This window comes from Lithobates pipiens, unplaced genomic scaffold (genome assembly GCF_037356315.1).
Source record: "Lithobates pipiens isolate NorthernLeopardFrog02 unplaced genomic scaffold, aLitPip1_a1.2 Scaffold_47, whole genome shotgun sequence".
NCBI classification, from domain to species: Eukaryota; Metazoa; Chordata; class Amphibia; order Anura; family Ranidae; genus Lithobates; species Lithobates pipiens.
Genome location: NW_027507871.1, coordinates 1,765,816 through 1,792,364, shown reverse-complemented (window position 1 = coordinate 1,792,364; position 26,549 = coordinate 1,765,816). Strand labels below are relative to the sequence as shown.

Here is a 26,549-nt window from a genome sequence, read left to right as displayed (position 1 = left end):
CATAGTCCAGCATATACGGCACCCCTAGTCTCTCTATGGGGAGGGGCGCGCATAGTCCAGCATATACGGCACCCCTAGTCTCTCTATGGGGAGGGGGCGCATAGTCCAGCATATACGGCACCCCTAGTCTCTCTATGGGGAGGGGCGCGTATAGTCCAGCATATACGGCACCCCTAGTCTCTCTATGGGGAGGGGCGCGCATAGTCCCGCATATACGGCACCCCTAGTCTCTCTATGGGGAGGGGGGCGCATAGTCCAGCATATACGGCACCCCTAGTCTCTCTATGGGGAGGGGCGCGCATAGTCCAGCATATACGGCACCCCTAGTCTCTCTATGGGGAGGGGCGCGTATAGTCCAGCATATACGGCACCCCTAGTCTCTCTATGGGGAGGGGGGCGCATAGTCCAGCATATACGGCACCCCTAGTCTCTCTATGGGGAGGGGGGCGCATAGTCCAGCATATACGGCACCCCTAGTCTCTCTATGGGGAGGGGCGCGCATAGTCCCGTATATACGGCACCCCTAGTCTCTCTATGGGGAGGGGCGCGCATAGTCCCGCATATACGGCATCCCTAGTCTCTCTATGGGGAGGGGGGCGCATAGTCCAGCATATACGGCACCCCTAGTCTCTCTATGGGGAGGGGCGCGCATAGTCCCGTATATACGGCACCCCTAGTCTCTCTATGGGGAGGGGCGCGCATAGTCCCGCATATACGGCACCCCTAGTCTCTCTATGGGGAGGGGGGCGCATAGTCCAGCATATACGGCACCCCTAGTCTCTCTATGGGGAGGGGCGCGCATAGTCCAGCATATACGGCACCCCTAGTCTCTCTATGGGGAGGGGCGCGCATAGTCCCGCATATACGGCACCCCTAGTCTCTCTATGGGGAGGGGCGCGCATAGTCCAGCATATACGGCACCCCTAGTCTCTCTATGGGGAGGGGCGCGCATAGTCCAGCATATACGGCACCCCTAGTCTCTCTATGGGGAGGGGCGCGTATAGTCCAGCATATACGGCACCCCTAGTCTCTCTATGGGGAGGGGGGCGCATAGTCCAGCATATACGGCACCCCTAGTCTCTCTATGGGGAGGGGGGCGCATAGTCCAGCATATACGGCACCCCTAGTCTCTCTATGGGGAGGGGCGCGCATAGTCCCGTATATACGGCACCCCTAGTCTCTCTATGGGGAGGGGCGCGCATAGTCCCGTATATACGGCACCCCTAGTCTCTCTATGGGGAGGGGCGCGCATAGTCCCGCATATACGGCATCCCTAGTCTCTCTATGGGGAGGGGGGCGCATAGTCCAGCATATACGGCACCCCTAGTCTCTCTATGGGGAGGGGCGCGCATAGTCCCGTATATACGGCACCCCTAGTCTCTCTATGGGGAGGGGGGCGCATAGTCCAGCATATACGGCACCCCTAGTCTCTCTATGGGGAGGGGCGCGCATAGTCCCGCATATACGGCACCCCTAGTCTCTCTATGGGGAGGGGCGCACATAGTCCCGCATATACGGCATCCCTAGTCTCTCTATGGGGAGGGGCGCGCATAGTCCAGCATATACGGCACCCCTAGTCTCTCTATGGGGAGGGGCGCGCATAGTCCCGCATATACGGCACCCCTAGTCTCTCTATGGGGAGGGGCGCACATAGTCCCGCATATACGGCATCCCTAGTCTCTCTATGGGGAGGGGCGCGCATAGTCCAGCATATACGGCACCCCTAGTCTCTCTATGGGGAGGGGCGCGCATAGTCCCGTATATACGGCACACACCGGAGTCTGGAAGGAGAGCGCGCACTCGTCCTTGTGCACGCGATCTCCGGCCCGGGGGAGACGAATACTCGGCAACACCGATAAGAGCGCTTCCTTCACGTCCACCATGACTCCGGCTCCCGCACGGCTACACCTCTCCCTCACACCCGCTTCCTCTTCCGGTGACGCTCTGTCCCTCCCGCTGATCACACTCGATGGTGACTGATGGAAAGTGCAGGGAGGAGACAGCGCGCATGCGCGGAGGACAATGACAGAGCAGGACTGTGCGCTCACAGCGCCTGCGCGCAGGTGGGGGACGCCGATCCGTGGTGACGTAATGAGAACAAGGGCGGCCATGATGGTTAAGGGCAAAATCTACTCTGAGGAGGAGAACCTCCTATAGATGGACTCGGGGGACACGACTGGTGATAGGTGACACGACTGGTGATAGGTGACACGACTGGTGATAGGTGACACGAATGGTGACAGGGGACACGACTGGTGATAAGTGACACGAATGGTGACAGGTGATAGGTCTGTTGACAGGTGACACGTCTGGTGACAGGGGACAAGTCTGGTGACAGGGGACACGAATGGTGATAGGTGACACGACTGGTGACAGGTGACATGACTGGTGATAGGTGACACGTCTGGTGACGGGGACACGACTGTTGACAGGTGACACAAATGGTAACAGGGGACACGTCTGGTGACAGGGGACACATCTGGTGACGGGGACACGTCTGGTGACAGGTGACACGACTGGTGACAGGGGACACGTCTGGTGACAGGGGACACGTCTGGTGACAGGTGACACGACTGGTGACAGGGGACACGACTGTTGACAGGGGACACGACTGTTGACAGGGGACACGTCTGGTGACAGGGGACACGTCTGGTGACAGGTGACACGACTGGTGACAGGGGACACGACTGTTGACAGGTGACACGAATGGTAACAGGGGACACGTCTGGTGACAGGGGACACGTCTGGTGATGGGGACACGACTGGTGATAGGTGACACGACTGGTGATGGGGACACGACTGGTGACAGGGGACACGACTGGTGACAGGTGATACGACTGGTGACAGGTGACACATCTGTTGACAGGTGACACGACTGGTGACAGGTGACACGTCTGGTGATAGGTGACACATCTGGTGACGGGGACACGTCAGGTGACAGGGGACACGTCTGGTGATGGGGACACGACTGGTGACAGGGGACACGACTGGTGACAGGTGATACGACTGGTGACAGGTGACACATCTGTTGACAGGTGACACGACTGGTGACAGGTGACACGTCTGGTGATAGGTGACACATCTGGTGACGGGGACACGTCAGGTGATAGGTGACACGACTGGTGATAGGTGACACGACTGGTGACAGGGGACACGACTGGTGACAGGTGATACGACTGGTGACAGGTGACACATCTGTTGACAGGTGACACGACTGGTGACAGGTGACACGTCTGGTGATAGGTGACACATCTGGTGACGGGGACACGTCAGGTGATAGGTGACACGACTGGTGATAGGTGACACGACTGGTGATTGGTGACACGTCTGGTGAGAGATGACACGATTGGTGAGAGGTGACACGTCTGGTGAGAGGTGACACGACTGGTGATAGGTGACACGTCTGGTGAGAGGTGACACGTCTGGTGAGAGGTGACACGACTGGTGACAGGTGACACGTCTGGTGAGAGGTGACACGATTGGTGAGAGGTGACACGTCTGGTGAGAGGTGACACGACTGGTGATAGGTGACACGACTGGTAACAGGTGACACGTCTGGTGATTGGTGACATGACTGTTGAGAGGTGACACGACTGGTGACAGGTGACACGTCTGGTGAGAGGGGACACGTCAGGTGATAGGTGACACGACTGGTAACAGGTGACACGTCTGGTGATTGGTGACATGACTGTTGAGAGGTGACACGACTGGTGACAGGTGACACGTCTGGTGAGAGGTGACACGTCTGGTGAGAGGTGACACGACTGGTGACAGGTGACACGTCTGGTGAGAGGTGACACGACTGGTGAGAGGTGACATGACTGGTGAGAGGTGACACGACTGGTGATAGGGGACACAACTGGTGAGAGATGACACGTCTGGTGACAGGTGACACGACTGGTGACAGGTGACACTTGGCACGAATGGTGACAGGTGACACGACTGGTAACAGGTGACACGACTGGTGACAGGTGACACGTCTGGTGACAGGTGACACGAATGGTGACAGGGGACACTTGGCACGAATGGTGACAGGTGACACGACTGGTAACAGGTGACACGACTGGTGACAGGTGACACGTCTGGTGACAGGTGACACGAATGGTGACAGGGGACACTTGGCACGAATGGTGACAGGTGACACGACTGGTAACAGGTGACACGACTGGTGACAGGTGACACATCTGGTGACAGGGGACACGAATGGTGACAGGGGACACGACTGGGGACAGGTGACACGAATGGTGACAGGGGACACGACTGGTGAGAGGTGACACGTCTGGTGATAGGTGACATGTCTGGTGACACGACTGGTGAGAGGTGACACGTCTGGTGATAGGGGATACGACTGATGAGAGGTGACACATTTGGTGACAGGTGACACGTCTGGTGACAGGTGACACGTCTGGTGACAGGTGACACGACTGGTGACAAGTGACACGTCTGGTGATAGGTAACACGTCTGGTGACAGGTGACACGAATGGTGAGAGGTGACACGACTGGTGAGAGGTGACACGACTGGTGAGAGGTGACACGTCTGGTGATAGGGGACATGTCTGATGACAGGTGACACGTCTGGTGACAGGTGACACGACTGGTAACAGGTGACACGTTTGGTGAGAGGGGACACGTCTGGTGACAGGTGACACGACTGGTAACAGGTGACACGTTTGGTGAGAGGGGACACGTCTGGTGACAGGTGACACGAATGGTGACAGGGGACACGACAGGTGACATGAATGGTGACAGGGGACACGACTGGTGAGAGGTGACATGTCTGGTGATAGGTGACACGTCTGGTGACACGACTCGTGAGAGGTGACACGTCTGGTGATAGGGGACACGACTGGTGAGAGGTGACACGTCTGGTGACAGGTGACACGACTGGTGACAGGTGACACATCTGGTGGGGACAGGTGACACATCTGGTGGGGACAGGTGACACGACTGGTGACAGGTGACACGTCTGGTGATAGGTGACATGACTGGTGACACGACTGGTGACAGCTGACACATCTGGTGGGGACAGGTGACACGACTGGTGACAGGTGACACGTCTGGTGATAGGTGACACGACTGGTGGGGACAGGTGACACGACTAGTGACAGGTGACACGCCTGGTGATAGGTGACACAAATGGTGACACGTCTGGTAACAGGGGACACGTCTGGTGAATGAATGAATGAATTAAATACTTGTATAGCGCACAATGCGAACTGAATCGCCTCTAGGCGCTGTGGCGAGCTTTGATCATCTGCTAAAAGAGGAAGGTCTTGAGTTTTTTCCTAAAAGCCAGGTGATTTTCTTCCAGGCAGATGTTGATGTTGGTAACAGGGGACACGTCTGGTGACAGGGCACACATCTGGTGATAGGTGACATGACTGGTGACACGAATGGTGATTGGTGACAGGTGACACGTCTGGTGATAGGTGACACATCTGGTGACAGCACTAGACCTTCAGTCCTCTCTGAAACCTGCACTGAGAGGAATGAAGGTGTAGAATTAGGTGTGTCACAGCCAAGTACTTGTGGGCAATCTGCTAGCGGTACACCCACGTCCGATTATAGCAGGCAAATTTCCTTGCCCCAGCTGCTGGACCGGCGAAAGAAGTTCACTCCCAGCCATCCACATGCCCAGCGGTTGAATGCTAGCTTGGCTAAATTGCTAGCACTTCAACTGCTGCCTTTTCAGTTGGTAGACTCGGCCCCCTTCCGCAGGTCCCCAAACGCCACTTTTTCTCACGGAAGGCGATTCCGGCTCTCTACCGGCATGTGGAAGGCAATGTCCTTGCCTCGCTGGACAGGGCGGTCAGCGGTAAGGTGCATATTACCGCTGACTCATGGTCCAGCAGGCATGGACAGGGATGTTACCTGTCTTTCACGACCCATTGGGTCACTTCTGGCAGCTGGGAAGGATGCAGGACAAGGTGCAGTAGTGTTGGAGGTTGTTCCGCCACCACACCTCCAAAATGCTACTATTGGTTGTGACACACCTCTCTCCTCCACCCCCTCCTCTTCTTCTTCCTCCATGGCCTCTTCCAGTGCTCTGTCCTCAGAACCAGCGGTGCTCCGTAGGCGTTCCAGGGGCTACGCAAGTACGCAGGCAAAACAATGCCATAGATTGGTGGTTTGCGACAATGGCACAAACCTCCTCTCCGCCCCCCGACACGGAAAACTGACCCATGTGCCCTGTGTGGCTCACGTCCTTAGCCTGGTGGTGCAGCGGTTCTTGGGCAGGTACCCGGGCTTACAGGATGTCCTGAGGCAGGCCAGGAAAGTCTGTGTGCATTTCCGCTGATCATTTAATGCCTGTGCTTGGCTGGCTGAGCTCCAAAAGGAGTTGAACCTGCCCAAGAACCGCCTTATATGTGACATGCCCACCAGGTGGAACTCAACGTTGGCCATGCTGCAGCGGCTGCACACGCAGCAGAGGGCCATCAATGAGTACCTGTGCGACTACAGCACCAGGACAGGGTCAGGGGAGCTCGGTTTTTTTTCACTACGCCAGTGGGGCATGATCAGGGATGCATGCACTGTCCTGTCACCGTTTGAGGAGGCCGCAAGGATGGTGAGCAGTGACAGTGCATGCATCAGTGACACTGTACCTCTTGTCCATCTGTTGGAGCATACGCTGCGTGGAATAATGGACAGGGCACTAGAGGCAGGAAGAGGAGGACTTCCTTGCCTCTCAAGGCCCCCTTTATCCAGACAGTGTTCCTGCTGTCCCACCCATCACACAGGAAGAGGAGGAGGTGGAGCCTGGCACTCAGCAGCAGCAGTCTTTTAGGGTTGATTTACAGTCCCAAGAAACCTGTGGACTTGTACGTGGCTGGGAGGAGGTAGCTGCAGATCATGTTGTCCTTAGTGACCCAGAGGACTCCGGACCGAATGCCTCAGCTAACCTACGCTGCATGGCCTCCCTGATCCTGCAAAGCCTGCGGAAGGATCCTCGTATTCTTCGGATCAAGGAGAGGGACCATTACTGGCTGGCCACTCTCCTTGATCCACGGTACAAGGGTAAGGTTGCCGTCGCAGAGAATGAGACATCTCCGGGAGGCCTTGCAGAAAGGTCTGTGCAACGCGTTCCCAGAGACTGGGAGGTTACAAACTCCTGGTCCTGGACAACGTGTTGCTGAGGCATCGGTCAGAAGGAGCGGTGGAGAAGGTGGCCGTCTGACTGATGCTTTCAGACAATTTTTTAGTCCACAGCCCCAAGGTATGATCGGTTCCAGCAACCATCGCCAACGTCTGATTTACATGGTGCAGGAATACCTAGGGGCAAGGTCAGACTTGGACACCTTTCCCACCGAAAATCCTCTGGCTTACTGGGTCTTGAGGATGGATCACTGGCCAGAGCTTGCACAGTATGCAATTGAGCTACTGGCCTGTCCTGCATCCAGCGTTCTTTCGGAACGCACCTTCAGTGCTGCTGGTGGCTTTGTTACCGATCACAGGGTGCGCCTGTCCACCGAATCAGTTGATCGACTGACCTTCATCAAGATGAATCAGTCTTGGATCACCCACAGCTACCAAGCACCTGAAGCTGATGTAACCGAATAATTTTTTTTTAAATATCACATCCCTTCAAGACTGCCTATGCTGATGCTGAGTGACTGTCCTGTTATGTTGATTGTCTATCCTCTTCCTCCTCCGCTGATATCTTGGAAGAACATTTTTGGTTCTGGGTGATGCCACCAGCCCAATTTTTCAGCCTCTGTTTAACAGGGGCGTGTAATTACAATTTTTGATGCTTTGCAGCAGGGCTCATTCCTGCACTCCAAGTAGAGTATATGGGAGAGGTTGCAGTGTGGTGGCACCAGTGCCTAAGGCCCAATTTTTCAGCCCATGTTTAACAGGGGTGTGTAATTACAATTTTTAATGCTTTGCAGCAGGGCTCATTCCTGCACTCCAACTAGAGTATATCATAGAGGTTGCAGTGTATAGGCCCAATTTTTCAGCCCCTGTTTAACAGGGGCGTGTAATTACAATTTTTCATAGTTAGTAAGGTTGAATAAAGACACCAGTTCAACCTGAGTGAGTGTCTACAATTGCCCCTGTACATTGCCCACTCACATTGGTCCCTACCCTCAAAGAGCCCACAATCCAAGGTCCCCATTCATATACTGGGGCCAATTTTGGACAGAAGCCAATTAACCTACCTGCATGTCTTTGGATTGTGGGAGGAAACCGGAGTACATGGAGGAAACCCACGCAGGCACAGGGAGAACATGCAAACTCCAGGCAGGTAGGGTCGTGGTTGGGATTTGAACCAGTGACCCTTCTTACTGCTAGGTGAGAGTGCTAACCACTACACCACTGTGCCGCCCTGGGGGGAATTTTTGATGCAATGCTTTGCAGCAGGGCTCATTCCTGCACTCCAACTAGAGTATCTGGGAGAGGTTGCAGTGTGGTGGCACCAGCACTAGTGCCCAAGGCCCAATTTCCAGCCCCTGTTTAACAGGGGCATGTAATTACAATTCTTGATATAATCGTTCACAGCAGGGCGCTCCAGCGCCCACCAAGAGTCACTTTGAGGGCTTACAATGTTGTGGCAAAACCAACACCTTGTTCCGCCATTTCTGCAGAGCATATAGGGCAGGCCCCTACTTTCAAACATCCAATTTACAAACATCTCCTACTTGCAAACGGAAGGAGACAACAGGAAGTGAGATGAAAAAAGATGGACGACAAAACAAATTATACAGGGGTGATAACCCTTCCCTATGTTTTCCAAAAAGCTTAAAAATATTTTTTTTGACTGGAGCTACACTTTAAAAATGTACCAGTTGAAAATTACAAACAGATTCAACTTAACACAACAAACCTACACAGTCCCTGTCTTGTTTGCACCGCCTGTATACTGTTGTTCTGAGTATATAGGGCCTGGGGGCCACACGCATTTCCTTTTTTTAATATGGGTACGGGGTTCCCCTTAATATGCGTACAAGACCCAAATAGGCTGGTAATGGGCAGGGAGGGCTACCCATGCCATTTTTCTCAATGATTTTCATCCATATTGCAGGAACCAGATATAACATTAAAACCGCAAGCAGTTTTAAATGGTGTTATTTCCGTTTAATGTCATTTTGTGCAGGGACTGTTCTAAACACGGGAAACACGTGGCACTTCACAGGCATACTACAGACACCCCCCAGGCACCATATTTAAAGGAATATTTCACTTTTTTCACTTTAATCGTCATTAAAATCAGTGCTCCCGAAAAAACAGGCGTTTTTAAAAAAAAATTTAGGCATTGACCCATGTCCCCTGGGGCAGGACCCGGGTCCCCAAACCCTTTTTAGGACAGTATCTTGCATATTAGCCATTAAAATTAGCACTTTTTATTTCAAATGTTCGAGTCCCATAGACTTCAATGGGGTTCTTAAGTTGACACAAATTTTCGGTACGTTTAAAAGTTCTGGTGCGAACCGAACCGGGGGGTGTTCGGCTCATCCCTAATGGGGGGAAATGATGGCTCCGGAGTCGGAAGGAATTTTTAGGTGGGGGTGTAAATGGAGGAGTGTCCCATTCTCTGGCAGGGAGGATGGGATGGCGGTCGGGTGTAACGGGTCAGGGGCCGTGTGATGGGGACCGTGTGCATCAGTGGACTTCCTCAGGGGTACAGAGCCTCCTTATACTATCATCTCTATGGTTACCAATCCTTCTCACTTCTCCTTCCTCATGATCATGGAACTTGTTGGCGTTTAGTCCCTCCTACTCATCACTGCCCCCTGCCAGTCCCTGATAATGCTCCATTCTCTGGTTTAGGCCATGGTCACATGGGTGTAATTAAAGGGTAACTTAATTTTCATGGGTAAAAAAATAATAATCTATCGTACATAATCAATACACAAGTCAGATTGCAATTGGATGTTATTAGAAATGTCCTTTCCACTCTGCAGCCGCTGTCATTTTCTGTAAAATCCAATATGGCCACCTGGAGGCGCTCTGTACACAGATGGTACACAGAGCCCCGCCCCCCAGAAATTTAATTTCCTGCTTGTGTGATTGGCTCGCTGATTTTCCCAGACGTCTATATAACAGTCAGATTTTTGGCATCCCCTGTGTGACGAGAGTCACTTTGGGTGGGGGGTTTGTGGAACTCGGCTTACCTTGGAGTTCTGGAGACTCCGTGTCCAGCTCCCCCGCCCCTCTTATGTGTAAGTCACCCTGCGTCCATTAGGGGCACAGGGTGACCGAGAACCCCACTATGATCTGTGCTAGTTACACACACTGTACAGCCACACTGGAATGTTGTCTATATGTATATATTGTGTGGTGTCTCATGATGTTGTGGACTCTTTGCTGTAATCGTTTGGGGTGTGGCTGTATTACAATGTTCTGTTGTGTCTGTCTGCCTTGGATATTATGGGATGTGTAAGGGGGGAGGGGGGATTCCTCCAACAGCCCCCCTGCTGATAAGACTGTTTACTGATGAGAAGTTGAACACACCTGACCTGTGTGTCTGTTGTGATTGGACAGTTTATCCCGCCCTGTTTTCCAAGGGTTGGGGGGGTGGGGGAGTGTCTCTGAGTTATTTTATCTGTTGTGTCCATGTGTGATAATAAAGTTTGTTGTTTGCCACTCTACACTGAGTTACGGCTGGTGACTGGGTGGGCTACGGGGTCATGGGAAGTGCTGGTTCTGGACAGAGGAAGCATATATGGCGGACATAGTCCTGTTGAGGACGGGGGTTTCTCACACCACCCTGCAATAAAATGTCATCTTTGGTGAGATCTTCCCAAAGGGAAATAAAGGGATGCAGACCCTGCCACTTTCCTCATTAGAGCCCTGCAGGTGCAGCAGCTGATTGATAATTATAAAGCCACGCCTATTTATAATCACTATGAACATGGACACAGAAAAACACACAGGGATTTCCTCACAATAACAGAAGAGAGGAATCTGCCACAAAGTTTGTTACATTCTCTGCAATGTACAGAGATCACCCAGAGGGGGGAGGGGTTTATTCCCTGCAATGTACAGAGATCACCCAGAGGGGGGAGGGGTTTATTCCCTGCAATGTACAGAGATCACCCAGAGGGGGGAGGGGTTTATTCCCTGCAATGTACAGAGATCACCCAGAGGGGGGAGGGGTTTATTCCCCGCAATGTACAGAGATCACCCAGAGGGGGGAGGGGTTTATTCCCCGCAATGTACAGAGATCACCCAGAGGGGGAGGGGTTTATTCCCTGCAATGTACAGAGATCACCCAGAGGGGGGAGGGGTTTATTCCCCGCAATGTACAGAGATCACCCAGAGGGGGGAGGGGTTTATTCCCTGCAATGTACAGAGATCACCCAGAGGGGGGAGGGGTTTATTCCCCGCAATGTACAGAGATCACCCAGAGGGGGGAGGGGTTTATTCCCCGCAATGTACAGAGATCACCCAGAGGGGGGAGGGGTTTATTCCCCGCAATGTACAGAGATCACCCAGAGGGGGGAGGGGTTTATTCCCCGCAATGTACAGAGATCATCCAGAGGGGGAGGGGTTTATTCCCCGCAATGTACAGAGATCACCCAGAGGGGGAGGGGTTTATTCCCCGCAATGTACAGAGATCACCCAGAGGGGGAGGGGTTTATTCCCCGCAATGTACAGAGATCATCCAGAGGGGGAGGGGTTTATTCCCCGCAATGTACAGAGATCACCCAGAGGGGTTTATTCCCCGCAATGTACAGAGATCACCCAGAGGGGGAGGGGTTTATTCCCCGACATGTATATAGATCACCTAGAGGGGGAGGGGTTCTCAATAAAAGCATAGACCTGTGCAATGGCTTGTGTTTGCACACAGGTGCAGGCAGTCCTATTCAGGCCAAATGGGGTGCAGAGGCTGCATGGACTCATCGGGCGCAGGGTGAGCGTGGGCGGGCGGGCGTGCGTGTCTCAGGCTGCGTCCCACAGACCATGAATGGGAGGGCCTGCATGCAGTACACCTGTGTGGGAAAACACGCCCCTTCACACAGGTGTATGGATAAGAATTGGATGATAATAATGGGCTGATGGCGCTACCTCACTCAGTCAGAGACCCAAAGGGGTAAAGGTAGATAAATATATTAGACCCTGAGCTATACCCACAACCACATGTAGCATCCCAGACAATATTCAAATTATTTTTGTGGTATTAATTTTGGTGATCTCAAAAACATATATTGATATACTACACAGCCGACTATCTCTCAATGGTGTACAAAAACCCCTATTCGGGGGAGAAGTTACACTTATAATCGCACTGTATTTGTGCAATTCCTGTGCAGTTGCTATACCTGTGCGCAATTTGTATTACCGCTATAGTACCCTATAGGTGAAAAAATATATTATATTACAGTGAAAACCACCAAGACCATGAAAAATGCAAAGCAAAAGAAATAAAATCAAAATCAAAAAGTTGAAAAAGTCAAACGCCAGAAAAAATATAATAAAAAAGGTAAATAGATAAGTGTGCGGAGTGGTTCTCAACACCCCTTTTGCAAATGTGAAAGAAGAAAAAACCTAAAAAAAGTATAAATAGTATCCAAAAAATCAATAGGTTTATGTGTCTATCTATATAAAGTCCACAAAGAGTCTCTTATCAAGTGCTTTCAACCATGCGATTATTCTTTTTCAAATAACAGGAAGGTGACTTTTGTGATTAAGCCTGCTTATTGGTGACTTCCGTGCTCGTTCCCCCTCAAGGGTCCCCACTCACCGAATCCACGCACCCCCTAGGGGGTATGTTGCCCGTAATCTGTGCTCCACTGGGTTGAGGATTCTTCTGATTGTCTCTGTCTTCAGTTTCCCCAAGGTTTATTGGAAACGATGAAAGAAGGAGGCTTTATTATCCGCCAATAGGTCCTCAAGAGAGAAAAAATCTATTCATGGTGTAGTATTCTCAATGACTGACCACTTGAGAAAAAAGGGGGGGGGGGGGGGGGACGGGCTGCAAAAAGGGTTTTTCAAAAACAGGATTTTTACGAAGAATATGGCTTCTGCAATATTTTATATACCTTCTAAATATGTATATAGCAGAGGGCTGATGATCATTCAAAAAATATGCTTTATTACAAAAATATTTTATAATTACAAAAAAAAAGGTAGGAATAAAGAGTTTTTGCATATACTAAAACATTACAGTGCTCGGTGCAAAAGACCACTTTTTTACAGATGTCCCTTTAAGCCACGACGTGCGGTCTGCAGCAATTGCACTGTACGCCTGTATATTCAATGTATATGCATATACCAATACTACATCTCAGAAAAAACACAAAAATAAAAATAGGAATAAAAGTAAAATTAGTTGTAAAAAATAAATAAAAAAACCCGGAACAGCAAACAAAAAATATTTTAAAAAATAAAAAATAAAAATATATCTAAAAACAAAAGTCCTTCTATTAATGCAAACCAGCGCTGTACTCAAATGTATGGGGCCTAAGTAGCCAATTCTCTAGCGGGTCCCGTTTTATTTGGGGACTATAGGCTTCCCATGCACTGGATGCAGATCTACTTATCTCAATAAAGGAGTTTTCCTCCTATAGACCGAAGTTTGAAGGAAAATTGTTTGGCACCAGCCCGGTTCGCCCATCAACAGGAGTAGTCTCCTATTAGAACGGCGTGCGTTCCAACTGCGCTCCACCGGGTCAGGCGCACCGGAAATGACGTGGTGTACGTAATGACGCTGGACGCGTTTCGTCATAGACGTCCTCAGCAGCGATATCACGTACACCCATAACCACGTATTTTAAGGTGCCTGCACCGCCCATTCCCAGCCTTCAGCCAATCGCTGAGCTGGGCGGATCTACCGATTTGTTTACTTATTGCGTTCCACAGTAACTCTTACGAGCTAATTTTTTATACTGATACTGCCAATGTATATGTGCTAGAAGAATACTTTCTATCATAATAAGAGGTCGTATCTCAATCCCCCTTACTTAATACATAATGCTCTTAAAGGAAACCAAATTTTCACAGAAATAAAAGGGGAAAATTATTTTTTAACAGAAATAAAAGGGGAAAATGTTTCTTAGTGGGAACTTCAATACACCCACCTAGGTCATTAATTTTATTTCCCTTATATTTATCTTTATTTTTTATTTTATATCCTTTATTCTTTATTTCAGAGAAAGGGGGTTTTTATGAACTATTTGGTTACCAGATAGGTTCTACATTATCCTCTGAGTTATTTATACACATAGAACTTCTATTAACTATTTTTATATACCAGATATTACCTTGTAAAACTGATGTTGGTCAGAGAGTTTTTTAAAAAAATTTTTTAAATTTTTATATATGAACCTCCTATCAGTATTCAGGAAGTTCTTCCTACTTTTATAACTAAATTTACTCTTCATTCTCAAATAGAATCCCATAGGCCTCAAATGGGGAATTTGGATTATTTACTTCTTCTCATTGATAGGTTCATGTTCATGACCTGATTATTCCCACATTATTAGATTAGAGATTCATCCTTATCAGTTCCCCTACACCTACCCCATGGAGTTTCATATGTATATGCATAGGGGGGGACTTTAGGACTTCTCTAGCAGTCAGTAAGCCCTGGACAAAGGTATGTCCCTCCTTACTGTCTATGGGTTTGCTATAAAGCAGTTGAGGTCTATGTCGATATTTAGCCCTTTCGGGGCCAAGGTGTTCAATCTGTATATCCAGCTGGTTTCGTTCTGAGATATAAGGGTGGTCATATTGCCCCCTCTCCAATTTTGTTTTATACAGTCGATACCATAAAATACCATTTTAGAAGGATCTCTATGGTGGAAAAGATCAAAATGTCTAGATACATTATGATTAGGGAACCCCTTCTTGATGTTATTAACATGTTCCCTGATCCTAATGTACAGTGGTCTAGTGGTTCTGCCCACATATTGTAAATTGCATGGACATTCCAGCACATAAGTCACGTGTGTGCTCCGACATGTAATGAGTTCTCTGATTTTGTATTCTGTGTGGTCTGTTTTAGATCTGAATGTTTTCCTCCTTCGAGGTTGGGGTTTGCTAGCCCTACAGGCCAAGCATTTGTTACATTTATAGAACCCTTTCAATTCTTCCAGAAAGGTACTATTCTTAGGGCCATCGACTACATTGTGTGCTAGCATATTACGTAGTGTCGGCGCTCTCCTATAGATAAATTTTGGTTTCTTTGGGAGGATGGTTGACAATACTTTATCTTCTTGAAGGATGGGCCAATATTTTTTTATTATTTTCTCTATTTCATAATATTGTACATTGTATCCGGTGATAAACGCTAGGTCAAATTTTTGTTTTTCTTTGATGGTTCTTCTTATCAGAGTATTTCTATCAGTGTTCCCAACTTCAGTTTTTATTTTAACCAACGACTCATACTTATATCCTTTTTCAACAAATTGTGCGACCAATTTGTCTGCTTGGGAAGAGAAATCCTCAATAGAATTACAATTCCTCCTGATTCTTAAAAGCTGTCCTTTTGGTATATTTGCTTTCCATTTAGGATGATGACAGCTTGAAGTAGGGATGTAGCTGTTTCTGTCCGTTTCTTTGAAGAAGGTTTTTGTGTGAAGAACATCATTCTTCTTGAAGATTTCTAGATCAAGGAATTCTATCTTTTGTTTGTCACATTTCCCACTAAATGTGAGTCCATACTTGTTGTTATCCAGATTAGATAGAAATCTTTCAAATTCTTCTGGGGTTCCGTCCCACAAGATCACTAGATCGTCAATGTACCGTCGAAAAAACTTTAGCTGGGGTATTTTCCTTGAGTAAATATACTCCTCCTCCCACAGATTCATCAACAGGTTGGCGACACTTGGTGCATACCGTGCACCCATAGCCACTCCTGTGGTCTGTACATAATAATGATGTCCGTACCAGAAATAGTTACAGGCCATGGCCATCTCAAGGCCCTCTAGGATGTATTGCACTTGTTCTTGTTTCATGTTAGTGTGTTTGTGTAGTGCTCTTTCTACTCCTATTAGACCGTCCTTCTGCACAATGCTTGTATACAGCGAGTTTACATCTATAGTAACTAGTAAATATTGGTCTGTGCCTTGGATGTTGTTCAAAAGCTCTATAAGTTGGGCACTATCCCTGAGATAGGACTTGCCCTTCAGTACCAACGGCTTCAGGAAGATGTCTCTTTTTTATGTTTTGTAATTATAAAAAAAATTTTTTTGTAATTATAAAATATTTTTGTAATAAAGCATATTTTTTGAATGATCATCAGCCCTCTGCTATATACATATTTAGAAGGTATATAAAATATTGCAGAAGCCATATTCTTTGTAAAAATCCTGTTTTTGAAAAACCCTTTTTGCAGCCCGTCCCCCCCCCCCCCCCCCTTTTTTCTCAAGTGGTCAGTCATTGAGAATACTACACCATGAATAGATTTTTTCTCTCTTGAGGACCTATTGGCGGATAATAAAGCCTCCTTCTTTCATCGTTTCCAATAAACCTTGGGGAAACTGAAGACAGAGACAATCAGAAGAATCCTCAACCCAGTGGAGCACAGATTACGGGCAACATACCCCCTAGGGGGTGCGTGGATTCGGTGAGTGGGGACCCTTGAGGGGGAACGAGCACGGAAGTCACCAATAAGCAGGCTTAATCACAAAAGTCACCTTCCTGTTATTTGAAAAAGAATAATCGCATGGTTGAAAGCACTTGATAAGAGACTCTTTGTGGACTTTATATAGATAGACACATAAACCTATTGATTTTTTGGATACTATTTATACTTTTTTTTAGGTTTTTTCTTCTTTCACATTTGCAAAAGGGGTGTTGAGAACCACTCCGCACACTTATCTATTTACCTTTTTTATTATATTTTTTCTGGCGTTTGACTTTTTCAACTTTTTGATTTTGATTTTATTTCTTTTGCTTTGCATTTTTCATGGTCTTGGTGGTTTTCACTGTAATATAATATATTTTTTCACCTATAGGGTACTATAGCGGTAATACAAATTGCGCACAGGTATAGCAACTGCACAGGAATTGCACAAATACAGTGCGATTATAAGTGTAACTTCTCCCCCGAATAGGGGTTTTTGTACACCATTGAGAGATAGTCGGCTGTGTAGTATATCAATATATGTTTTTGAGATCACCAAAATTAATACCACAAAAATAATTTGAATATTGTCTGGGATGCTACATGTGGTTGTGGGTATAGCTCAGGGTCTAATATATTTATCTACCTTTACCCCTTTGGGTCTCTGACTGAGTGAGGTAGCGCCATCAGCCCATTATTATCATCCAACTTTTAAACACAACCTGGACTTCAGATTGTGTTCTTAGGGAGGCAGCAACCTCAGAGTGACTAATACAAATAGGTCTAAATTTTATATATATATTGGTTATAAAGTTATACCTCAAAAAAACTACAACCAGTGAAACATTATCAAATAAAGTTAGGGGGCGATATAGGCATTCTCATACACTCCTGTTTGATTGTGACCTGATCCATAAGCGCGGCCTCTTGTGTATAGTTTGATGTATGGATAAGAATGTCGGTGTAAACAAAGCCTTATACTAATAAAGTTTATTTTGTTTTTTAAATGACGCTGCTGCTGTATATCATTGAGGAGTGAAGAATTTCTGCAGTAAAGTCCCTTACAAATCGGTTCTTCGTCACAAATCACATCGTGAACTGGAGCGTCGATCTTTTCTTATAACATTCGATATTAAATGCCGGGACTCCAGATATCATAATAAAGGAAAGGAGAGGGCCAACATCCCCCTACACCACCAAACCGCTGTCCGCATCCAGCTCTGCCAACAGGGCGGCTGATAAGGCAGTACAACCAGCCCACCTGTACCGGGCCCGGGGCCCATCCGCTCAGAAGGGGGGACCGGCGCCTGCCCAAAAGGAGGACCGGCTCTACTGCCAACCCGTGTGGCTCCCCCTGCAGCTCTGCCGGCTTCTCCTCCTCTATTCTTCCTCCCAATGCACTGCAGAGGGATTGGTAACTGCATCCCCACCCCCCCTATTGACTGTGCCCCCCCCCTACGTATGTGCTCCCCACCTGAGTGCCCCCCTCTCCCCTTCCTGTGTGCCCCCCTCACCCCTTCCTGTGTGCCCCCCTCACCCCATTCCTGTGTGCCCCCCTCTCCCATTCCTGTGTGCCCCCTCTCCCATTCCGGTGCCCCCCCTACCTGAGTGCCCTCTTTCCCCTTTCCTGTGTGCCCCCCTCTCCCCTTCCTGTGCCCCTCTACCTGAGTTCCCCCCTCTCCCCTTCCTGTGGGCCCCCCTCTCCCCTACTTGTGCCCCCCCTACCTGAGTGCCCCCCTCACCCCTACCTGAGTGCCCCCCCTCTCCCCTTTCCTGTGTGCCCCCCTCATCCCTTAATGTGCCCCCCTACCTGAGTGCCTCCCTCTCCCCTTCCTGTGTGCCCCCCTCACCCCTTCCTGTGCCCCCCCTACCTGAGTGCACTCTCTCGCCTTTCCTGTGTACCCCTCTCCCCTTCCTGTGTGCCCCCCTCACCCCTTTCCTGTGTGCTCCCCTCTCCTGTGTGCCCCCCTCTCCCCTTTCCTGTGTGCCTCCCTCTCCCCTTCCTGTGTGCCCCCTTTCCCCTACCTCTCCCCTTCCTGTGTGCCCCCCTCACCCCTTTCCTGTGTGCTCCCCTCTCCTGTGTGCCCCCCTCTCCCCTTTCCTGTGTGCCCCCCTCTCCCCTTCCTGTGTCCCCCCTCACCCCTTCCTGTGCCCCTCTGCCTGAGTTTCCCTCTCTCCCCTTCCTGTGGGCCCCCCCTTTCCCCTTTCCTGTGTGCTCCCCTCTCCTGTGTGCCCCCCTCTCCCCTTTCCTGTGTGCCTCCCTCTCCCCTTTCCTGTGTGCCCCCTCTGCCCTTTCCTGTGTGTCCCCCTACCTGTTTGCCCCCTCTCCCCTTTCCTGTGTGTCCCCCTACCTGTTTGCCCCCTCTCCCCTTTCCTTTATGCCCCCCTCTCCCCTTCCCTTGTGCCCCCCTCTCCCCTTTACTGTGTGCCCCCCTCCCCTTTCCTATGTGCCACCCTCACCCCTTGATGTGCCACCCCCTACCTGTGTGTCCCCTCTCCCCTTCCTGTGTGCCCCCCCCTACCTGTGTGCCCCCCTCTCCTGCAGCATTGCAGCTGCTGAGGGCACACAGCGGGATGTTTCAGGATGGAGAGCAGGGGGTGTCATGTTTATCAGCCCTTTTCCTTTATGAACATACAAAGCAGTTGGCACCGATCATCACTCACTGTGTCCATTCATCACAGAAGCATAATAAATTGTGTTTACTATGCTTCAAATTGTGACTGAACAGGAAGTCTCCGAGTGCTTTCATTCACCGTCCAGAGAAAGGGACTTGTCAATCTCTGTTCTCTTTCCTCTCTCTGAAATGTGGGACATCAGGGGTCTGTTTAACCCCCAGAGAGTTCACCAAACGCCCCCCAAACAAGGCTTGGGGGGCAGACTTGTCAGGTCGACTGTACAGGACCCTGTGATTTCTGACAGCAGCCCCCTCTGCCAAGCATTGGGCTCTCTTCCAGGTCAATACAGCTTGGCTGATAGACACGTCCTGCTGAAAAGCACAGAAAGAAGAGCTGACCCCACAATATAGAGGAGCGGCGTCATCCAACAAATGACGAGAGAAATCCAATCAGGTTTAAAACAACTTTATTGTCAGAACCGTTCAAAAAAAAAAAGAAAAAAAAAACAGCATTTTGCAGCATAGTGACGGGGGACGCCTATGGGGGTACATACTGACCAATAGGGAGAGTCCATGGAGGACAATGGGAATAGACTGGTCTTCGAATAATCCAGGAAGACATTCTACCGGAATTACGGATATTCCAGAACCAGGAATGACATCACAGTGATAAGAAGTTCCGGATATCAGCAGCGCAGGAGTCCCGCAGGCGGCAGCAGCGACATCGCCCTCTCCGCATCTCACTTCAAGGAAAGCCCTGCAAGAAAAATCATTACACAACTTCTTTCCAAACTCCTCCCACTGCGCAGTCATAATGACTTATATAAAGAAGGGCGGGGCAACTATCAGACCAAATGCGTCTCCTTCCCAGGAAGCCGAAATTCCGGCAGGAATACTTGTGTGGTATACAAGGAATCATGCAAATAAATACATTGGGGTGAATTGGAGCTGTTCATCCTGTGAAATGGACTTCCCTCTGTGTGAATGCTGGCACCATCCAAGGTTACTGGGTTATTTTCTCTCCTGGTCGAATGTTTTTTATTCCTACAGAAGAATAAACCCAGAAAATACTGCATTATGGCCACTGGGTGGAGCTGACGATCATAGACAAGAAATATTTATTTCCTATGATCATCAACTCCATCAGTGGCCATAATTTCCTGAATTGTTCTATTCTATATGATTAAAGCACATTCGACCCCAGAGAACATTACCTGTTTGTTTCTTTCCCCACCATTTGCACAGAATGTACATGAAATTTACAATTAATTTCTACATATATTTTATAAATACAACCAATGTGATTTGCGGGGAACATAACTGAAACAAAAGAGATACATCGTAACAGAATTAAAGAGGTTCTAAAGCCTGAGGGTGGGATCACCCCGCAGAACGGAGCGGCTCCCAGCGGGGGGTGCGTCTCCATTCACCAGTTTAGGTCCCATTTCAGCCCGAATTCGGACCTGAAACAGACCAAAAGACGCACAGGAATTCAGTGCAATTCACACCGGAGCCGCTCCGGAGATAGAGAGATATAGAGAGACCTCCATACAGAGCTCCATAGAGAACTCCATAGAGAGCCCCATAGAGAGCTCCATAGAGAGCTCCATAGAGAACTCCATAGAGAGCTCCATAGAGAACTCCATAGAGAGCTCCATAGAGAACTCCATAGAGAACTCCATAGAGAACTCCATAGAGAGATCCATAGAGAACTCCATAGAGAGCTCCATAGAGAACTCCATAGAGAGATCCATAGAGAACTCCATCGAGAGATCCATACAGAACTCCATCGAGAGCTCCATAGAGAGATCCATAGAGAGATCCATAGAGAGATCCATAGAGAGATCCATAGAGAACTCCATAGAGAGATCCATAGAGAACTCCATAGAGAGCTCCATAGAGAACTCCATAGAGAACTCCATAGAGAGCTCCATCGAGAGCTCCATAGAGAACTCCATAGAGAGATCCATAGAGAACTCCATCGAGAGATCCATACAGAACTCCATCGAGAGCTCCATAGAGAGATCCATAGAGAGATCCATAGAGAGATCCATAGAGAGATCCATAGAGAGCTCCATAGAGAGATCCATAGAGAGATCCATAGAGAGCTCCATAGAGAGATCCATAGAGAGCTCCATAGAGAACACCATAGAGAGATCCATAGAGAGCTCTGTAGAGAACTCCATAGAGAACTCCATAGAGAACTCCATAGAGAGATCCATAGAGACCTCCATACAGAGCTCCATAGAGAGATCCATAGAGAGATCCATAGAGAACTCCATAGAGAGATCCATAGAGAGCTCCATAGAGAGCCCCATAGAGAGATCCATAGAGAGATCCATAGAGAGCTCCATAGAGAGCTCCATAAAGAACTCCATAGAGAGATCCATAGATACATCCATAGAGAGCTCCATCGAGAACTCCATAGAGAGCTCCATCGAGAGCTCCATAGAGAACTCCATAGAGAGATCCATAGAGAACTCCATAGAGAGATCCATAGAGAGCTCCATAGAGAGATCCATAGAGAACTCCATAGAGAACTCCATAGAGAGATCCATAGAGAGCTCCATAGAGAGCCCCATAGAGAGCTCCATAGAGAGCTCCATAGAGAGCTCCATAGAGAGATCCATAGAGAGCTCCATAGAGAACTCCATAGAGAGCTCCATAGAGAGCTCCATAGAGAACTCCATAGAGAGATCCATAGAGAGATCCATAGAGAGATCCATAGAGAACTCCATAGAGAGATCCATAGATACATCCATAGAGAGATCCATCGAGAGCTCCATAGAGAACTCCATAGAGAGCTCCATAGAGTGATCCATAGAGAGCTCCATTGAGAACTCCATCGAGAGATCCATAGAGAACTCCATAGAGAGATCCATAGAGAGCTCCATAGAGAGATCCATAGAGAGCTCCATAGAGAACACCATAGAGAGATCCATAGAGTGATCCATAGAGAGCTCCATAGAGAACTCCATAGAGAGCTCCATAGAGAGATCCATAGAGAGCTCCATTGAGAACTCCATCGAGAGATCCATAGAGAACTCCATAGAGAGATCCATAGAGAGCTCCATAGAGAGATCCATAGAGAGCTCCATAGAGAACACCATAGAGAGATCCATAGAGTGATCCATAGAGAGCTCCATAGAGAGCTCCATAGAGAACTCCATAGAGAGATCCATAGAGAGATCCATAAAGAACTCCATAGAGAGATCAACAGAGAGATCAACAGAGAGATCCATAGAGAGATCCATAGAGAGATCCATAGAGAGCTCCATAGAGAGATCCATAGAGAGATCCATAGAGAGATCCATAGAGAGCTCCATAGAGAGATCCATAGAGAGCTCCATAGAGAACACCATAGAGAGATCCATAGAGTGATCCATAGAGAGCTCCATAGAGAACTCCATAGAGAACTCCATAGAGAGCTCCATAGAGAGCTCCATAGAGAACTCCATAGAGAGCTCCATAGAGAACTCCATAGAGAGCTCCATAGAGAACTCCACAGAGAGCTCCATAGAGAACTCCATAGAGAGCTCCATAGAGAGATCCATAGAGAGCTCCATAGAGAGATCCATAGAGAGCTCCATAAAGAACTCCATAGAGAGCTCCATAGAGAACTCCATAGAGAGATCCATAGAGAGATCCATAGAGAGATCAACAGAGAGATCAACAGAGAGATCCATAGAGAACTCTGTAGAGAACTCCACAGAGAACTCCATAGAGAGCTCCATAGAGAGATCCATAGAGAGCTCCATAGAGAGATCCATAGAGAGCTCCATAGAGAACTCAATAGAGAGCTCCATAGAGAGATCCATAGAGAGATCCATAGAGAACTCCGTAGAGAACTCCGTAGAGAACTCCGTAGAGAACTCCATAGAGAGCTCCATAGAGAACTCCATAGAGAGCTCCATAGAAAGCTCCAAATAGAACTCCATAGAGAGCTCCATAGAGAACTCCATAGAGAGCTCCATAGAGAGATCCATAGAGAGCTCCAAAGAGAGATCCATATAGAGATCCATAGAGAACTCCATAGAGAGATCCATTGAGAACTCCATAGAGAGCTCCATAGAGAACTCCACAGAGACCTCCATACAGAGCTCCATAGAGAGATCCATAGAGAGCTCCAGAGAGAGATCCATAGAGAACTCCATAGAGAGATCCATAGAGAACTCCATAGAGAGCTCCATTGAGAACTCCATAGAGAGCTCCATTGAGAACTCCATAGAGAACTCCATAAAGAGCTCCATAGAGAGCTCCATAGAGAACTCCATACAGAGCTCCATAGAGAGATCCATAGAGAGCTCCATAGAGAGCTCCATAGAGAGATCCATAGAGAACTCCATAGAGAACTCCATAGAGAACTCCATAGAGAACTCCATAGAGAGCTCCATAGAGAACTCCATAGAGAGCTCCATAGAGAGCTCCATAGAGAGATCCACAGAGAGATCCACAGAGAGATCCACAGAGAGATCCATAGAGAACTTCATAGAGCGCTCCATAGAGAGATCCATAGAGAGATCCATAGAGAGCTCCATAGAGAACTCCATAGAGAACTCCATAGAGAGCTCCATAGAGAACTCCATAGAAAGCTCCAAATAGAACTCCATAGAGAGCTCCATAGAGAACTCCATAGAGAGCTCCATAGAGAACTCCATAGAGAGCTCCATAGAGAACTCCATAGAGAACTCCATAGAGAGATCCATAGAGAACTCCATAGAGAACTCCATAGAGAGCTCCATAGAGAACGCCATAGAGAGATCCATAGAGAGATCCATAGAGAACTCCATAGAGAGCTCCATTGAGAACTCCATAGAGAACTCCATAGAGAGCTCCATAGAGAGCTCCATAGAGAGATCAACAGAGAGATCCATAGAGAACTCCATAGAGAACTCCATAGAGAGCTCCATAGAGAACGCCATAGAGAGATCCATAGAGAGATCCATAGAGAACTCCATAGAGAGCTCCATAGAGAGATCAACAGAGAGATCAACAGAGAGATCAACAGAGAACTCTGTAGAGAACTCCACAGAGAACTCCATAGAGAGCTCCATAGAGAGATCCATAGAGAGCTCCATAGAGAGCTCCATAGAGAACTCCATAGAGAGATCCATAGAGAGATCCATAGAGAGCTCCATAGAGAGCTCCATAGAGAGCTCCATAGAGAGATCCACAGAGAGATCCATAGAGAACTTCATAGAGCGATCCATAGAGAGATCCATAGAGAGATCCGTAGAGAGCTCCGTAGAGAGCTCCATAGAGAGCTCCATAGAGAGATCCACAGAGAGATCCATAGAGAACTTCATAGAGCGATCCATAGAGAGATCCATAGAGAGATCCGTAGAGAGCTCCGTAGAGAACTCCGTAGAGAACTCCATAGAGAGCTCCAAATAGAACTCCATAGAGAGCTCCATAGAGAACTCCATAGAGAGCTCCATAGAGAGATCCATAGAGAACTCCATAGAGAGATCCATTGAGAACTCCATAGAGAACTCCATAGAGAACTCCACAGAGACCTCCATACAGAGCTCCATAGAGAGATCCATAGAGAGCTCCATAGAGAGCTCCATAGAGAGCTCCATAGAGAGATCCATAGAGAACTCCATAGAGAGATCCATTGAGAACTCCATAGAGAACTCCATAGAGAACTCCACAGAGACCTCCATACAGAGCTCCATAGAGAGATCCATAGAGAGATCCATAGAGAGCTCCATAGAGAGATCCATAGAGAACTCCATAGAGAGATCCATAGAGAACTCCATAGAGAGCTCCATTGAGAACTCCATAGAGAGCTCCATAGAGAACTCCACAGAGACCTCCATACAGAGCTCCATAGAGAGATCCATAGAGAGCTCCATAGAGAGATCCATAGAGAGCTCCATAGAGAGATCCATAGAGAGATCCATAGAGAACTCCATAGAGAACTCCATAGAGAGCTCCATTGAGAACTCCATAGAGAGCTCCATAGAGAACTCCATAGAGAGCTCCATAGAGAGCTCCATAGAGAGATCCATAGAGAGCTCCATAGAGAGATCCACAGAGAGATCCATAGAGAACTTCATAGAGCGCTCCATAGAGAGATCCATAGAGAGATCCATAGAGAGCTCCATAGAGAACTCCATAGAGAACTCCATAGAAAGCTCCAAATAGAACTCCATAGAGAGCTCCATAGAGAGCTCCATAGAGAACTCCATAGAGAGCTCCATAGAGAACTCCATAGAGAACTCCATAGAGAGATCCATAGAGCGCTCCATAGAGAACTCCATAGAGAGATCCATAGAGAGATCCATAGAGCGCTCCATAGAGAGATCCATAGAGAGCTCCATAGAGAGCCCCATAGAGAGCCCCATAGAGAACTCCATAGAGAGCTCCTTCGAAAGATCCATAGAGAGATCCATAGAGAGATCCATAGAGAGATCCATAGAGAGATCCATAGAGAGAGCCATAGAGAGAGCCATAGAGAGCTCCATAGAGAGCTCCATAGAGAGATCCATAGAGAGATCCATCGAGAACTCCATAGAGAGATCCATCGAGAACTCCATAGAGAGATCCGTCGAGAACTCCATAGAGAGATCCATAGAGAGCTCCATAGAGAACTCCATAGAGAGCTCCATAGAGAGCTCCATAGAGAGCCCCATAGAGAGCCCCATAGAGAACTCCATAGAGAGCTCCTTCGAAAGATCCATAGAGAGCTCCATAGAGAGATCCATAGAGAGCTCCATAGAGAGATCCATAGAGAGATCCATAGAGAGAGCCATAGAGAGATCCATAGAGAGATCCATCGAGAACTCCATAGAGAGATCCATCAAGAACTCCATAGAGAGATCCATCGAGAACTCCATAGAGAGATCCATCGAGAACTCCATAGAGAGATCCATAGAGAGCTCCATAGAGAACTCCATAGAGAGCTCCATAGAGAGCTCCATCGAGAACTCCATAGAGAGATCCATAGAGAGCTCCATAGAGAACTCCATAGAGAGATCCATAGAGAGATCCATAGAGAGCTCCATAGAGAGATCCATAGAGAACTCCATAGAGAGATCCATAGAGAGCTCCATAGAGAGATCCACAGAGAGCTCCATAGAGAGATCCATAGAGTGATCCATAGAGAGCTCCATCGAGAACTCCATCGAGAGATCCATGGAGAACTCCATAGAGAGATCCATAGAGAGCTCCATAGAGAGATCCATAGAGAGCTCCATAGAGAACATCATAGAGAGATCCATAGAGTGATCCATAGAGAGCTCCATAGAGAGCTCCATAGAGAGCTCCATAGAGAGCTCCATAGAGAACTCCATAGAGAGATCCATAGAGAGCTCCATAGAGAGATCCATAAAGAACTCCATAGAGAGATCCATAGAGAGCTCCATAGAGAGATCCATAAAGAACTCCATAGAGAGCTCCATAGAGAGCTCCATAGAGA

At 48.3% G+C, this 26,549-nt stretch overlaps 2 protein-coding genes across 5 annotated transcripts in view; both read right to left on the bottom strand.

The window, feature by feature from the left end:
* The window catches only part of USP5 (ubiquitin specific peptidase 5), a gene marked incomplete in the record, with an annotated part of 74,129 nt that extends 72,163 nt beyond the window's left edge, over positions 1-1,966 (bottom strand). For 2 of the 4 annotated variants that reach the window (XM_077467100.1, XM_077467103.1), the window contains 1 exon segment: positions 1,776-1,965. In XM_077467100.1, coding sequence (XP_077323226.1) covers positions 1,776-1,883 — 108 coding nt within the window. 4 annotated transcript variants of the gene reach the window in all.
* A 17,621-nt stretch (positions 1,967-19,587) lies between these two features.
* The window catches only part of LOC143956914 (vesicle-associated membrane protein 3-like), a 45,193-nt gene continuing 38,231 nt past the window's right edge, over positions 19,588-26,549 (bottom strand). Inside the window, exon 5 of the mRNA XM_077467081.1 lies at positions 19,588-19,883. Within this exon, the coding sequence (XP_077323207.1) occupies positions 19,867-19,883 (17 nt within the window). The 3' untranslated portion in view covers positions 19,588-19,866. The remainder of the gene's footprint in view (positions 19,884-26,549) is intronic.